The sequence below is a fragment of the Cygnus atratus genome, chromosome 1 (assembly GCF_013377495.2).
Source record: "Cygnus atratus isolate AKBS03 ecotype Queensland, Australia chromosome 1, CAtr_DNAZoo_HiC_assembly, whole genome shotgun sequence".
NCBI lineage: Eukaryota > Metazoa > Chordata > Aves > Anseriformes > Anatidae > Cygnus > Cygnus atratus.
Window position 1 is genome coordinate 32,494,234 of NC_066362.1, and position 15,030 is coordinate 32,509,263.

The 15,030-nt window shown below is 37.5% G+C and overlaps 1 protein-coding gene across 1 annotated transcript in view; it reads right to left on the reverse strand.

Annotated features, from left to right (window-relative positions):
* Window positions 1-15,030, reverse strand: part of NELL2 (neural EGFL like 2) — a 148,122-nt gene that overhangs the window by 4,897 nt on the left and 128,195 nt on the right. Inside the window, exons 16-18 of the mRNA XM_035544105.2 lie at window positions 10,881-11,021; window positions 2,208-2,401; window positions 1,141-1,317 (exon numbers count right to left, since the gene is read on the reverse strand). Of these exons, the coding sequence (XP_035399998.1) occupies window positions 1,141-1,317; window positions 2,208-2,401; window positions 10,881-11,021 (512 nt within the window). The remainder of the gene's footprint in view (window positions 1-1,140; window positions 1,318-2,207; window positions 2,402-10,880; window positions 11,022-15,030) is intronic.

A 15,030-nucleotide genomic window follows, 5' to 3' on the forward strand; every position in this document is an offset into this window, starting at 1 on the left:
TTCAATACCAGAGCAAAAGCTGAAAAAAATCCCCAGCATTTTGCCATAGCTCCAATTTTACACCTCTTGTTGCAGAAATTATTGTGAAGTTACACTTCTACAAAATTCTTATCTGGGTCAATTTTCCTCTCTTTTTGAATTGCATGATGGTAACAATGAAAGCAATCTTAAAACCAGTTACTGATCTTGATATTGCAATTTATTTTTTGTAGCGATAAACAGTACAAGGAGTAGACAATACGTTGTCACCTAAAAAATCGCTGTGACAACAGAAAGAAAGCAGGCTTCAGTTATGGAAGTAGCATCTTGAATAAAGAAGAGACATCTATTGAGATCCTAAACTGTAGTTTGTTTTGCTTTGTTTTGTTTTTTAAGACTTTTAATGAAACACCTGGGAATCTATTTCATTGAATTTTAGCAGTAGCAACACGGAAAGCAGTGTCTACAGAAATTGCTTTCTGGCTGTAATTCATGACACCCTGACAATGGAAAGCTGCTAGATGGACTACACTTTACATTTGGAGATAACCTGTGATAAAAGCTAGTTGCTTTTATCTTGGGATTGTTTCTGTCATGGAAACTTCCTGAGCACTATTATGCAGCACAGGTTTCCTAAGACTCTGAAATACCTGCCCAGGAAAAAGATAACAAGCTTTAAAAGATTTTTGTTCAAACCTCATTTCACTATTTTGAAGAATGCATCAAGTCTTACTAAATTTTCTGTTACTGGAAATGTCTGAGTGAATAAACACATTTCAGTCTATCAACATTTTTGAAATTATCAACTGTGATAATGAATACATATTTACATAAATACATATCCTTATACAGCCTCATTGGTCCCTGAATGAGTGATCACATGAGTGTTACTATGTAGGTGTCACATCCAAATGACCTCCACTCTTTGCTAAAACAATTTTCGTGATTAAATAATTTCTATTATGTCTATTGTGTCCAAATGCATTTTTGACTGAGACTTGATAATACTGACAAATATCCATGAAAACCAGATTTTGATTATACACATACTCCAGAGGGAACTAAATGGATGCTAATACATGAAAATGAACTATTCACAGATCAGAACATCTCATATCCTTTTTTTCCTCTTGTCTATTCTGCTGTAATCAGGAGCCTTACCAAACAGCGACACTGCTGACAGTTCTGTATCCAGGAGTCACCACTGTTGTAGGAAAGCTCCCCACTCTGATGTAAACATTGGCTGCTGAGCCTTGGGTCACATTCAGGACAGCAAAATAGGTCTACAGTGGGATTTTCACAGTCACAGACCATTCGCCGGCACATCACATATCCATTCTGTTGTTGGAAGACAGACATAGAGTAATGGCAGAAATCTGCATGACTCCTACAGTTCTTGTACCAAAATTTGATTTGTTGGCACAATGCTAAGCCACTGCCAGCTTGTGAGTTTTTCCATGACACCATAACTTTGTCAAAATGCAATTCAATGAGGCAGAAACTACAATACACACTTAGTAACCACCATAAATTTTTGTCTTCACCTAAGTTGATGAAACTCAATGGTGTCATTACTAAGGGTCAAATTTTAATGGATTGCACTAAGTTTTGTCATTCTCGTATGGATGCTACTTGAGTCCTCTGCTAAACTTCCAGCTCTCTTTTGCAACTATTAACATAAAGACGATGATAGCTAGTATGAAATTAAACTCATGCCAATGCAACTTGAGCTTCTGAAATGCTCAGGACTTTGTCAGTAGTGTATTAGTTCTTTACTTGTCATCAGCGTTTAGCTTGGGATCAGGCTTCCCACAACAAGCATTTGAGAAAGCTAAGCTGAATTACTCTGCAGAGACAGAATCTACCTCTATTTATAGCCATCTGCTAGAGATACTGGCCTTAGTCACCAACACCAGTATCTGCCTAGGCAGTTTCTTTGTGTGAAAATGCCATTACTCCCACCCAGAAAACATAGGTGGCATCTCTGCTAACCAAGTGGTACTCTTCCCTTTCTGCCAGAAGTATATAATAAACCTCAAGTAGAAGTTCTGCTTGTAAAGGTTGGAAAGAGAAGCTCTCCCCAAAACCCTACAAAATGCCATTTTTGTGTAGCACCACATACACAGATGAAAAGGCAGCCAAAACAGGAATTTTACTTGAATCACAATGTTCTTCCTTTCATCCCTACCAAAATCTTTGCTGTAGCAGATAGTTTTATTTCTACTGACCTGGCATGAGCAGACAGAGCATCTGTCATTCTCCAGCACCCAAATCTGACCATTGTGTTTGATTTTGTCTTCATGGATACAGTCTCCTGTGCAGTTCTTGCCATGCGGACATCGACAGTCATACCCACCATCCAAGTTAAAGCAAACAGTGTCATTGGCACAGCTATGCCTTCCAGTTCCACATTCATCAATGTCTGCAAAAAACATGCCATGTAATACTTTTAGACCACATTCAATTAACAAAAATGTTCTTGTGGCAGCCAATATAAATGATTCATGGCCATTAAAGCCTTCAGCTGAAAATTAATTTGCACTTCACCAGAACAGGGAAAAATAACATACAAGTTCACAAAAATATTTTTCAAGTCACATCAGCTTTAGAAACATCATATTTGGAGTTTTCTTATACATCTTCCTGAAATAATACTATTGAGCAAGGTAGTTAGAATAAAGCAATCACAGGAAACATAAGAATAAAAATAATACGTGACTCCCTGAAGAGCAATAGTTTGTAGGAACCATTCAGAAGACGTTTTCAATTAAACCAGTAAAGCTGCAGAAAGTTGCTTTCAAAACCTTTTGCTGGTTCTATCTAGAGCATTTGAGTTCACTTGCCAAAAAGTTAATGTGAAAGGTGATGTCTGACCTGTAAGGTCATTTAAATAAGCATCGCATCATTTATTAGAGTGTACAAACTAGAATATTTAATTATTCAAGTTGCAGCAACATCTACAGCCTTTGTACCCAGCACAGAAAATAAAGAAAAAATTAATGATTTCAGTGAATAAAGGTAAATGACTTAAAAATAATCATGTTGCAAAGAATTCAAGAGTACTTTTAGAGGCCTACTTCATCAATGTACACATACACAATTGTTTTGCAAAGGCAAACTGCTAGCACAAAGTGCTTTATACTTGAATATTCTTTATCTTTTTCAGCTGCTCATCTGGAGAAAAGTTATCTGAAAAAAAGTTAGCTTTGAAAAGGAAAGAAGTAAACAGCTAGATATGTGCTATAATGTGGAAAAAACTACAAGATCAAAGGCTAGATTTATGGCAATTGTAAATATCAATACAGTGAGTTCCAGTCTATATACAATTCACAAGTCTGGCTGAAGCTCTTAATTAGAGTTCGTTAAAAAGTAGTATTGTTACATTTAACTGTCCAACAGATCAGTACAAGATAAAATAAGCAATATGATCAGATTCAGCACATATCTCTCAACATCAGCATAAAATCTTAATAAAACACTCAGCTTTGGATTCAAGAATGGAAATGAAACCTTCAATTCACCTTAAGCACATTCAGTTTAAAGCAAAATAACTCAATTATTTCAATTCCATGTGCAGCTCCAGTCAAACAAAAGTAAACAAGTTGCTAACATGAATATGAATTGGTATGAAAAACAGCAGGGAGATTATTAGAATTCCATTGTATAAGTAAGCAGCATTGTGGGTTTCCTTCAAATACACTGTGCAATAATAGTGGGTCCATCTCAGAAAAATGTATTGCAAAATTACTAGGGCTTCTGAGAAAGATGAGGAAAATCTCATTTCAGAAGAACTAAAAAGTAATGGATTGTTCTTCTCTGAAAGAATATCAGCAAGAAAGACATAACCAAAAAATAATGAATACTCCAGAGAAGACATATTGAGAGCTTTTGTTCACCACACTTGCCTAACAAACAAGAAAGGGGACAGTAGATGAAACAGGAAGACAACAAATTCAGGTCTCATAAAAGGAAATATTTTTTCCGTGCAATATATAAACAAACTATGATACTCATTGCCACAGAATGTTGTTAAGAGGAAAAAAAAAAAAAGAATCAGATAATCCAGAATGGGCAAATCATCTCAGTTCTCCACATCTTCTACCTCACTATCTTCTGAAGCATTGTTGGCCATTGTTGCAATAGGGCAGAAGGCAACTGAGATCATGAACCTAACCTGAGTGTGGCTGTTTGCATGGACCTGAACAGTTGAAATGTCACAGGCACCTCAGACAGGGAAACCCATCCCAACAGTAAGGATACATAATCAGTGGAACAGACAGCTGTGCAGAGGGTGTGCAGGCTCCAGCCTTGAAGGTTTTTAGACAACTAGCTAACAGGAATTGTCTGAGTAATACTGATCTGGGCAGAGCAGAGGGATGGAAGAGCTGCACTCTCTTTCCTCTCTTTTCTCTTAAATCCATACTGGCAGTAATGTGATCTGGGAACTGAAAATTAAGAACTCCACATACACAACCTAATTGTTCTTAAGTTATTCAGTGAAGAGAACAAACACAAATCCTATTTAAATATAATGATTAACAGCAGGATTCTCTTTATCATTGAAGCCATTTTTAATAAATGACTTCTAGACACTTGTGTTCATTTGTTTAAAACACTGTTATGTACAAAGCTTTGTCATAGCAAGTGTCATAAATGAATAATATCACTTTTCAATAACCTGGTCACTTAACTGAAAGCAGACATTTAATGAGATACTTGGGCAAAGTTCAGCTGTCGTGTAAATAAAAACAGTTTTCTTTAAACAACGAACAGTAACCTTATAAACACTAAGTCTGCATTTGGCACTATAAGTGCAAATGCCTTTCACAATCTGCCTATGAGGAAAAAGCTTCTGGGGTTTGTTTTTCGACACGGTAATGGTTAGTGCACTGTTACTGAAAATAATTGAGCTTTTGTCATTGACTCTGATATTAAGCAGAGTTTATCCAACATTGAGCACTTACAAAAAAATCCCAACCTTGTTTTTCAGTTGTTTGATTCATGAAAATAAATGTTCTGGATAAGGCAATTTAAATATCCCAGGTCAAAGCAGAAGCTGTTTAGGTTTTGATTCTAACCTAATCATAAACAGCAATGTGTTTACAACGCATCAACAGAAACATAAACTTGCATGCATGAAATTCTCATCTGGATTATTTATCCACATCAAACTTCAGTCATTATCTGCAAAAGACTTGCATACAAACCAACCACACCAAGCAAAATTTCGTTCAGCTTTTTTTCTCTGGATTGACAATGGATGGTGAATGATGTTACTGACATCTTGTTTACAGCCATAACTAGCTTTCCAAATTCTATAGCCATATGGACAGGGTACTGGCCCCTGCATCTTGTGTGTCTGAAACGGGGTAGGGGGAGGACACAGGGTGTTTATTTTCCACTATATCCAGCTACAAAGTATGCTATTATCTTTCCCATGTTATGTTTTTCTTTAAAAACAAAAACAACACCAAAAAAGCATATCAATTCACTTCAGGCTATTTACAACACACTGCTTAGGAATCCAGCAGGTTGTTTGCTACAACATTAGAACATTAAATCTCTAAAGACTTGGAGGTTTGCCTCAGAAAAGAAAACAAAACCAAAATATAACTAGCTATCTCGTGCTCAATTGAGGACCTGTTCTTATTTATCTAATTTGCAGCAGCTTTGATCTGGCACACTTTTAAGGATTTTCCTTTTCTCATTTTCCCTGAGTACAACTTAATATTGCAATGACAAAGGAGTACCATGGATGGAGCAGTAGTGACAGACATTAAAGAGAACTAGGAGTTAACTGTATCACAAGTAACTTCATGCCTAAACAGGAGAAATACTGGACTAAAGCTATACATAATGGTGGCAGCACCTGGAATGACTAAACTACATTCATAATATTTGAGAGACTGCAAGGGCAGAAAACTCTATAAAACCAGGAATTTCAATTGCCCCACCGGGTTGTGAGCCAACATTGTATTTAACAGATTTCCTGACTGTTGCTTGGAACAGACAGTCAAAGATTCCCACAGAGAGAAAGCAACATTTGACTTGGCCGTGAGCAGTGTGCAGCCTCTGATTCAAGATGTCACTGCTGAACAATTACTCCGTATTGATGACACATGGTGACTACAATGTATGCAAGTTCAACATGCTTAAAGTAATTTAAAAGGCTGCAAAAATTCTCTGTGGTAGTACTTAGTTTCAAAGGCTGTGTGTTATATTCAAATGATGATTGAAGATGAATTAAATCTTAATGAAATGTTTTCAGATAGAAAGAAGATTGTTTAAAGACATTATATTATAGATTCAGAATAAACATTTACCATACTAATTAAGAAAGACTTCAAAGTGGGATACAGTTGATATAATGCACTACTTTCATTTGAAAACTTTTGATGAGATCTTTTGCATAACACACGCTATTAAAGGAACTATCTGCCTTGGAATAAAAGGGGTCATCCACTCACAGATTTATAGTGGGTTAACTAGTAAGTAATAAAAAACAACAATAAATGGTCAAGTTGTCACAATGGAGAGATGTACCAGTAAAGTTCCCCAGGAATACGTGCCAGAACATGTGCTGCTCATGTTCTACTTTAAAGTCATCTGGAGCACTGGATAAACTATAAGATGAAAAAGGTTGTTGTTAACCAAGTATTAAAAACAAAAATTGACAGTGAAATATAGAAGTATTTAATGATATTGACTGAGTAAGCAATAATATGGCAGATGAAATTCAATTGTAAGGCACATGGAAAAGTACACATTCAAAAGTCAAACTCATCTTTTAGATTTATTATGGAAAGTGATCTTGGAGCTATTATGTCAGGGTCTAAAAGTGACAGCCCAATACTCTTTTGAACAAAAACAACAAAAATGTTATTGATAACAACAGATGAGAAAATTTGCAATACACTCACAAGGAACATGAATTTGTGAAGGCACTATTAGAAAAAAAAAATCCTTGCTAGGTAGTGACAAAGGGCTAAGAGACGTGCTCTGGTGTAACTGACGGAAAGCTGTAACTTTCCCTCCTCTGATGAGTTATCTAGATTTACATGCATGATATTCACATAAAGCCAAAAAAGGTCTCCCCCAGGCATGGCTTCCTAACAGAATCTCTTGTATCAGTTAGTGTCATTCATGTAAAGAAAAGATGAACACCTCAGTTATTGATAAATATGTTGTTGAAAGATGGTTTGGGATGGCGGATAGTTTCTTTTCTCTGAAACAACTGAAGATTCTCAATTACCTTAGCTTTTACAACCTCCTCAGCAGGGTAACAGTACAAGGATACCTGGATACTTTTTGCTTAAGGCAAAACAGGAAGGAGTATATTTGATTTGGAGCCCAAGCTCTTCTGAGCAGAAAGTCTGGTTTCTCCTCTTGTCTATCCCAAATAAATCTATTAACTGAAGTAACCATTCTTCAAAGAGTAAGTGAATTATGAATAATTTATTTGTGACTTCATGCAAGCCAGCTGTCAGAGTGCTTAGCAGATGTGGAAGATGAAGAGCTGAGACTTCAGATGCCAGTAAAACCAGCTTCATAGAAATGCTGCTACCTGATACAGTAAACATGTTCAAGTCACTGTCTCATAAAATGTACAGTCCGTGCTTCTCTTTTATTAGTCCTCTAATAAAACATCAGAAACTCTGCCGATTTTTTTACTCTGTCCACACTTCAGAATATTTAAATACTAATGTGTCTCCAGATCTGCCTTCTCTCCAGTGTCGTTTAAGTTGCATTCCTAAATTTAAAAATGAAGCCTTAATGCCTATAGCTCCATTTAAGATAGAAGGATAAAAAGTCAATTCATAGTTTTAATTGTCGACCTTCTGTGACCATGAATAAAGATGAATGGATTTCCGTGGATCTTTGTGAGTGCTAGTAAGATTATCTGCTGAAGATTAATGATTCTTTATTTCCTGCCTCCTTAAGTGCTATCAATAACAAAGCTTCTGTTAAACATGACAAGCCCTGTAGAAAAACCTGAGTGTGGACTCCAAACTGACAGTGGTTTTTCAACTACGAGAAAACTCATGTATTAGTTAATAAACTGGATGTAATGTGAGATGAATTCAGATATCTTGACAGTCAGCAATTCATCTGCCTTCCAGATTGAGAGACTTATATACAGAATTGACCAGTTTGGACTTTGTTCATTGGTTAAGAACAGAGAGCATCCTTGTAGCCTCATTATTCTTGGTAGTGGGGAAAAAAAAATCACAGGGAGCCCTAGCCCTCTGTGTTGTCAGGCAGCCTGTGCTATCACACAGGAAAGGAAGTGATTCTACTTCTTGAAGCAGGACAGCAGTAGTACTAAAGAATGTTACAAGACATTTCAAAACAGAACTTGTAAACTGTAAGTTCATATACAGGTAAACTCTTGCAACCAAAGACATACTTTTTGAATTGGCTGGGGCATTCTGGATTGATGCTTTCCAACCTGTTCATTTGCACCTGTCTCATTTAAAGAATCTGATATCCGTGGAGAGTGAAGATATTTCTCTCTTAAATTCTGTATCAACAACAGCTGGTACCTGCCAGATACTCTTGGCAAGTCCAATGGGAGTTCATTAATTAGGTGAGCTACTCTTCTGACATGGGAGTATGCAAAATGTCCAAGAGCTAATGAGATATAACTGCCGCTACTTCTCATACAAATCAATACAGCCTCTCTCTTCAACTGATCTTGAAAGCTTTTAGACATTGCAGGGGACAAATTCAAAGGAATTAGGATCTTACACAGAACTGCAGAGTAAATGTTAACTGGGCCTGAATGTTCTTATTTGAGGATTTTGCCTTCAGTGGTTTCAGTTTTTGAATGCAATGAAGCTTGAGGCTGTGGTATCTACTATCTCAGCCAAGATCTCTTTTACGAAAATGGTTCTTGAGACAACTGCCAGAGCACCAAGATGACTCAGTAAAGAAACTCTAAAGAAAAGCTGTGAGGGGTTGAAGAGGAAGGTACCAGGTAATATACTATGCTGAATTCTCTATTTACATATATATATATGTAAAATTTAAGACTTCCCAAACCCGTGCAATTCTCAAAGACTAAGTAGCTGATCTTTCACCACTTTTCTGGAAATAAGATGATGAACAACATAATTCTATTTCCAAGGGAAAAGCAGCAAGTGCTAGTAAGAGGTTGAAGCCCTACAGCTGCATTTCCCATCACTTCGGTGTTGTTACAGTGAGTGCCTGAAAGGCCATCCACCAACAGCTCAATCTAATCACCTCTAACACAGGGGATGCTGAAGAAGTGACATAAGAAATGGCCAGACTGCCTTTAAACCCAGTAGGGGTAACTCTCACAGTGGAAAGATCTGACAAGGGAGAAACCAATTGCTTTTGCACTGCTGTACTCTGCTGCTGTTCAACTTTCCAAACTGTTTTTCTGTTTGATAGGCAATGTCACAGGCTTCAATACTATAAAAAGTGATGCAGTGAGACTAATAAAATATCCAGTTTTCCTCCCTATCTCCAAATATTCCAAAATTTGGAGCTGCAATTGATCAAACAGAAAGTGTTCCCACTGATTGTTACTAAAGTTATCAGCAATGAAGATGTTTTACTGGCATCTGTGAATTAATTCTAATTATGTTATACTCTGCCTATGTTTAATATGTGCTGCTGAAACTTTGTAGAAAATGCCAAAGCATGCTAACAATTGATACTTTTGCATACATGTGGCAGTCTCCATATTTCTTTTTCCTTGGTTTTTCCTTTCCTTACAAATTGTTGCTTAATCATTGCTTGTTTGCATACATCTTAACAACAGAGGTACTGTTAGAAGCATCATACCTTTAGCTACATTTTACATCTCAGATTTCTTGACAAGGCACATGCCAAACCTGAAGGTTCAGCCCACAAGACAAATACTGTATTGATGTTGAAGATAAAACCTGGGATATTGAGAACATTTCCATAAATGCCTGGCCAGGGTACCTGTGCCACGAGTGACAGAAGGGTGACATTGCAATCAGAAGCATCACACCTTTTCATTGTCATCATCACAACTTCTTCAGAAGTCTTTGCACCTTCCTGTCCTAACACCTGGCCAGCTAACACACATTTAGTTAGTTCTTGACAAAGAAAGCTGGACTCATGAAAGCAGTGGCTGATTCAAATCACTGATTCCTCCTGGGAATACAGGCTTTCAGTTGTGGTGAAAATGTGTTGAAATAAAGTATTGATGATGGGGATACCAAAAAGGTCATTCTCACTCCTGGAGAACTGTCTGTGTGTCTGCCTTAGTGAAATTAATTCAATTCTTTCCCTTTGGGACTAATGCAGCCCACCAATGTGAGTTTAAACAGTAAGATGGGAAAGCTTACACTGTGTGAGCACTGAATATTTAAGCATTCAGAGACAGCACGGAGAAAGCAGGGAGTGTGGGTAACAGTGTTAGGGCTGCAAAATCATTCTTTGCAACAGGAAATATTTTCATCACAGATTATTTCAGTGTAAGAGGAAAGAAGTGGAAAAACTGGGGTCTGGATTGAGGCTCATTTATACACATAAAGAATCTGACATATAAACAGATTACTGTGGAGTGACAGATTACAGTGTTTACTATCGGCCTGTGGGAAATCACTAATGCACAGAAGCAGATGTCAGGCCAGTGAGACTCTTAAGCACAGTGCCTGACTGCATATTATCTTAGCAAGTCATAGAAATAGCCACTAATGCTCCACATAGAAATTAGAAATATTCATACTTTATTTTCTTTTGCCTTTTGCTTACGATGCTTATTTAGACAATGATTTCTTTGGTCAAGGTTTAACTTTCATTGATAACAGTGCCCAAGACAATACTTGTCTGCAACAGCTTGAGATACTAGACACCACTGTAATGCAAGCCATAACACTACCCGACCTTTCTTAGATACTGACCTTCACAGGATTCCCCACTTGGTGAAAACATCCCATTGTCGTGGTAGCCATCTCTGCACTCACAGTGGTACCACCCAGGCAGGTTAATGCAGTTAGCTCGGCTGTCGCACTGAACAAAGCCATCTGAGCATTCGTCAATGTCTGGTTCAAAAGAACAACAAAAAAGCAGAGAAAATTCACACAGAAGAAATTAATGCATTCATCTGACGGAAAAACAATGTCTGTTATTTCTGGGTTTCACAGAAGTATTCTGATTATTGCCACTTGAATTTTTACTTACTTATTGTAAAATTTAAAATAATTTCCATAAAAGTTCTTGGCTAACACTATTGGCCCTGCTAAGTGGAGTTTTGCTGATCTCAGTTTACTGTTTACATATTAGCAACTCATTTCTTCACAGTACGTGCTAGGTAGTCTGTCTTCTGTGTAAATTGCCCACAGTATGAAGGAAGTATGAAAGAAGGAATTGGATCCCACTTCAAATAAGATGTTAACCCTTTAGTTATAAGCTGCCTGATAAAGCTTTTTTTTTTTTTTTTTTTTTTTTTTTTCTGGTGCCATATCAAAACATTAAATGTTTGCTGTGGTCCTTGGTAACACTGATGTTAGGTCAGTAGGACTTCCCTGTCTCGTGGAGTTCCTGCTGACTTACATCATTATGCTGCTGACTCTCAGCATAACTGACTGTGATCTCTTCTCTCACTATCAAAAAGAGCAGCTGGGATTCCAAACCAAAGCTTAGATCCTAAAGATGAAATACATCGCCTTCTCCTGATAATTTCTTTGGGATGCTCATTTCTTTAAAGAAACACTTCTAGTAACTAAACATTGTGGTAACAACCCACGGTAGAATGAATTTCCGGACACACTCACTAGATCCATTATCCACGAAGGCATGTCCTGCAGATACCTGAACTCACGGATTTAGCAAAGTAGAGAACTTTGCCACGTTTTCATTTCTAGTGCCTTCAGTTAAGCAGTAAGCTATATTAATGAATAGGTCCCAGAATATGAGTTCTGTTAACAGGTAGGGAACTTCAGGAGCATGTAGTCAGACAGAGATAAAAATGGGTCCTTCATTATCAGATTTATCACGTTATCACTGTTTTATATGAAGGGTAGCATTCCTAATGGAACAGCAAGTTGACTGAGAGGTGCCCATGGAACAGGCACAGAGGGAGACAAAATACACACACAAACTTCCTTCAGACACAAAAAGCTCTAAAATAAGCCCATGCCTTTGAATACTGAACAAACCCTCAATGTACTTGCCATGCTGGCCAAGGTAGGAATTCAGCCAGGAATCTGAGAACTGAAAAAACAATTTGAATTAAGACTCAAACTCTCAGAAGTACCTCAGCAGTTGATCTAGTATCCTCTGGGATATGACTACAGAGGAGAGATGTGATGTGACCACTGAGCTATACGTAACATATGTCAAAATACTGCCCACAGTCCTTCTTAGCTTTGTGTACCACAAATTAAGTCCTAAGTCTCAATTGGTTTAAAACACAGAATTTTCAACTCCACTGTGACATGCAGTATAATCATGTAACTACTCCTGCTGCAGGACTGAGAAATGCCAAACCTTTGCAACCTTCAGCTGCTCAGTGTGTCTCGCTCTAAATCAGTATAAACTCTGGCCTTTTTCTTGTGAGCAGCCAGGAGCCAGTGGGACTTCAGAAGTGTTTGAGAGATCAGAGAAAGACTGATGGAAATCATGTTGCTGTAGTGCGAAAAGGTTGGTTTGCCGTCTGTGCCTTATCTACTGGTATTTGTTCACATACCCACAGATTGCTTAAGAAAAGGGAAAGGAAGAGAAAGGAGGACTGCAATCTAGAAGATCCCTTACCATTTGGGTACATTCAGTCTGGGAGACAGCTTACCTGCCTGGACAGAACCTATGTTATCATCCTATAGGTTTGGGATCATCTGCTCAGTGCAAGATAACTTGCTGGGGGTGGTCAGAGCCACAGGCCCCAGAGAATCAACGAAGCATATGATTGCTTCTTAATGCTACTTAATAACATGCATTAAGAAACCAGATAGCATATGTCTTCTTTTGGAAAATGGAATTTATTTATTGGTGATGAGGTAGAGGAAAGAGTGTTATATAGGTCATAGGAACAGATATTAATTAAAGAAGACCTGTGTTCCTCCCTTCAGGACAATTTATTTGTGAATTTGTAAGTTTTATAATTACGTGCACAGTATTGCAGGCGCAGGCTGAATGCATTCTACTGAACTCACTTACTGCTTATTCAGGAAAAACAAGCCTTGAATGTCATGTCAGTATTGGTAAACTGACAACAAAAGCAGGTTTTTTTTTGTATTTATTTGCAAACTAGCTGACAAACCCGTATCACAAGAAATAGTGCTTGAGATGAAAAGCTTTTACAGATGCCAATAAACAAAGAAATACACTCTTCTGATTTGTTATGGTGGCATGCAAAGTTGAGTGGAGTTATGTAGGAATGCCTACCATAAAAAGCGTTGATGGAAGCACACTGTTGGTTTTTAAGAAATGTCATATTCTTGACAGCTTGTTTGCCTGAAATCATTCCATTGGAACTATTGCTGCATGGACAGTGAAAAATCCATTATTCCTTACATGATTTTGCAGCAAAGAGAGTAAATAATAAATAAATAAAAAATTCTCACACCAACTTTGTAGGCAAATGATATTATACAGCATGTGTTGGTGGGTTTCAGAACATAAATGTTCCTTATGCACAACATTTTGTGCTAAATCTCTCAACTGACATTCATTATTAATTCTAGCAGACTTTTTCTGTAATGGGACAAAACTCTGTTAAAGTCACAATTCTGTTAAGAAATCACAGCAGAGACATATTTTGCAGAGCCAAATAAATGATTTCATGGAAAATTTTCTTGACATTTGGATAAAAGGATTTCTATTTTCAAACGGGCATAGCATGGCTCAGGAAGTGCTGCAAAAGTCTCTACAACTGAAATGACCTTATTAGTATGGAAAAATCAGCCAGAAATAATTTTTCTCTGTCCTATGGTGAAACGTTCTCCGATGAATCATCTTGCAGCTGCTCAGTCAGAGGTGTAAGCTGACAACAGGAAAAAAAAAAACTGATTGAAGTTTTGCTTGGCCAGTGGCTATGGTATATCAGTGGGCTATACGGAACATTAACAGCACTAATGAAGTTCTGTTTGATGCTGTACTAGAAAGGCATAAAAAATGAAATACTGTTCTATAGAAAGAAGTTACTGAAGGGACTTTATATTTTCACTTCTGAAGAAAAAAAAGATTAAGTACAAGGAGAGGAAGGATGTCATTTTTCCAGTAGCAGGTGGTGACATTTGTAAGCAGATAGACAAAATAGACATCTTATTTTGAGTTTGCAAGTTCCCTTCTTCAACTAGCTATAAAATAGAGTCTCATTTGTGTGATGATCTAGAGCAAATGGTCTAATCCAAGCCCTGAATTTATGGAAGAACTCCCACTGACTATCACAAAGGCAGTATTTTCTCTATTTCTCTCTTTCCCTTTTCAAACAGGTTGTACAGTTGCACATACCAAATCTGCCACCCCACTCATGTGATAAACCAGATTTGGAACAGGCAGTAACACCAAGACAGTTTGTTTCCACAAGAAACCTTCACCCCAGCTCAGACAGCAGCTACACGGCAGCACTGTTCTGGCTGTGTTCCCACCCCATGGCACTTGTAAGGCAGCAGATTTGTGGGTTCAGCTCTTGAAACACTGTCTGGAGAAGACACACGTATGAGACTGACTGAGCCCAGAAAACATCAGGAATATGGGGAATCTCTCTGATGTAGTTCACGAATGTACTCACAGCAATACTGTATGTACCATACTGCCACAAAACAGGGTAACTGATTATTACACACTTATGTTGCACATGATTTGGTTTTCAAATATTCAGTATCCTGTACGTTTTTCTGAAACTGAAATCAGTCAGCCTGGTTTTGTCAATATTTTGTCACCCAACTTTCAATGGGGAAAAAAGAAAACAGCTCTTTTTTTTTTTTCTTCAAACTGAAGCCCCACTTTGAAAAATAGTGTCTGGCATTTTGAAATAAGTACTGTGTATACCTAGCTCTCCTTGACATGAAAAAAAATGCTCTTCCAAATCACCTTCTTTATACCTCATAA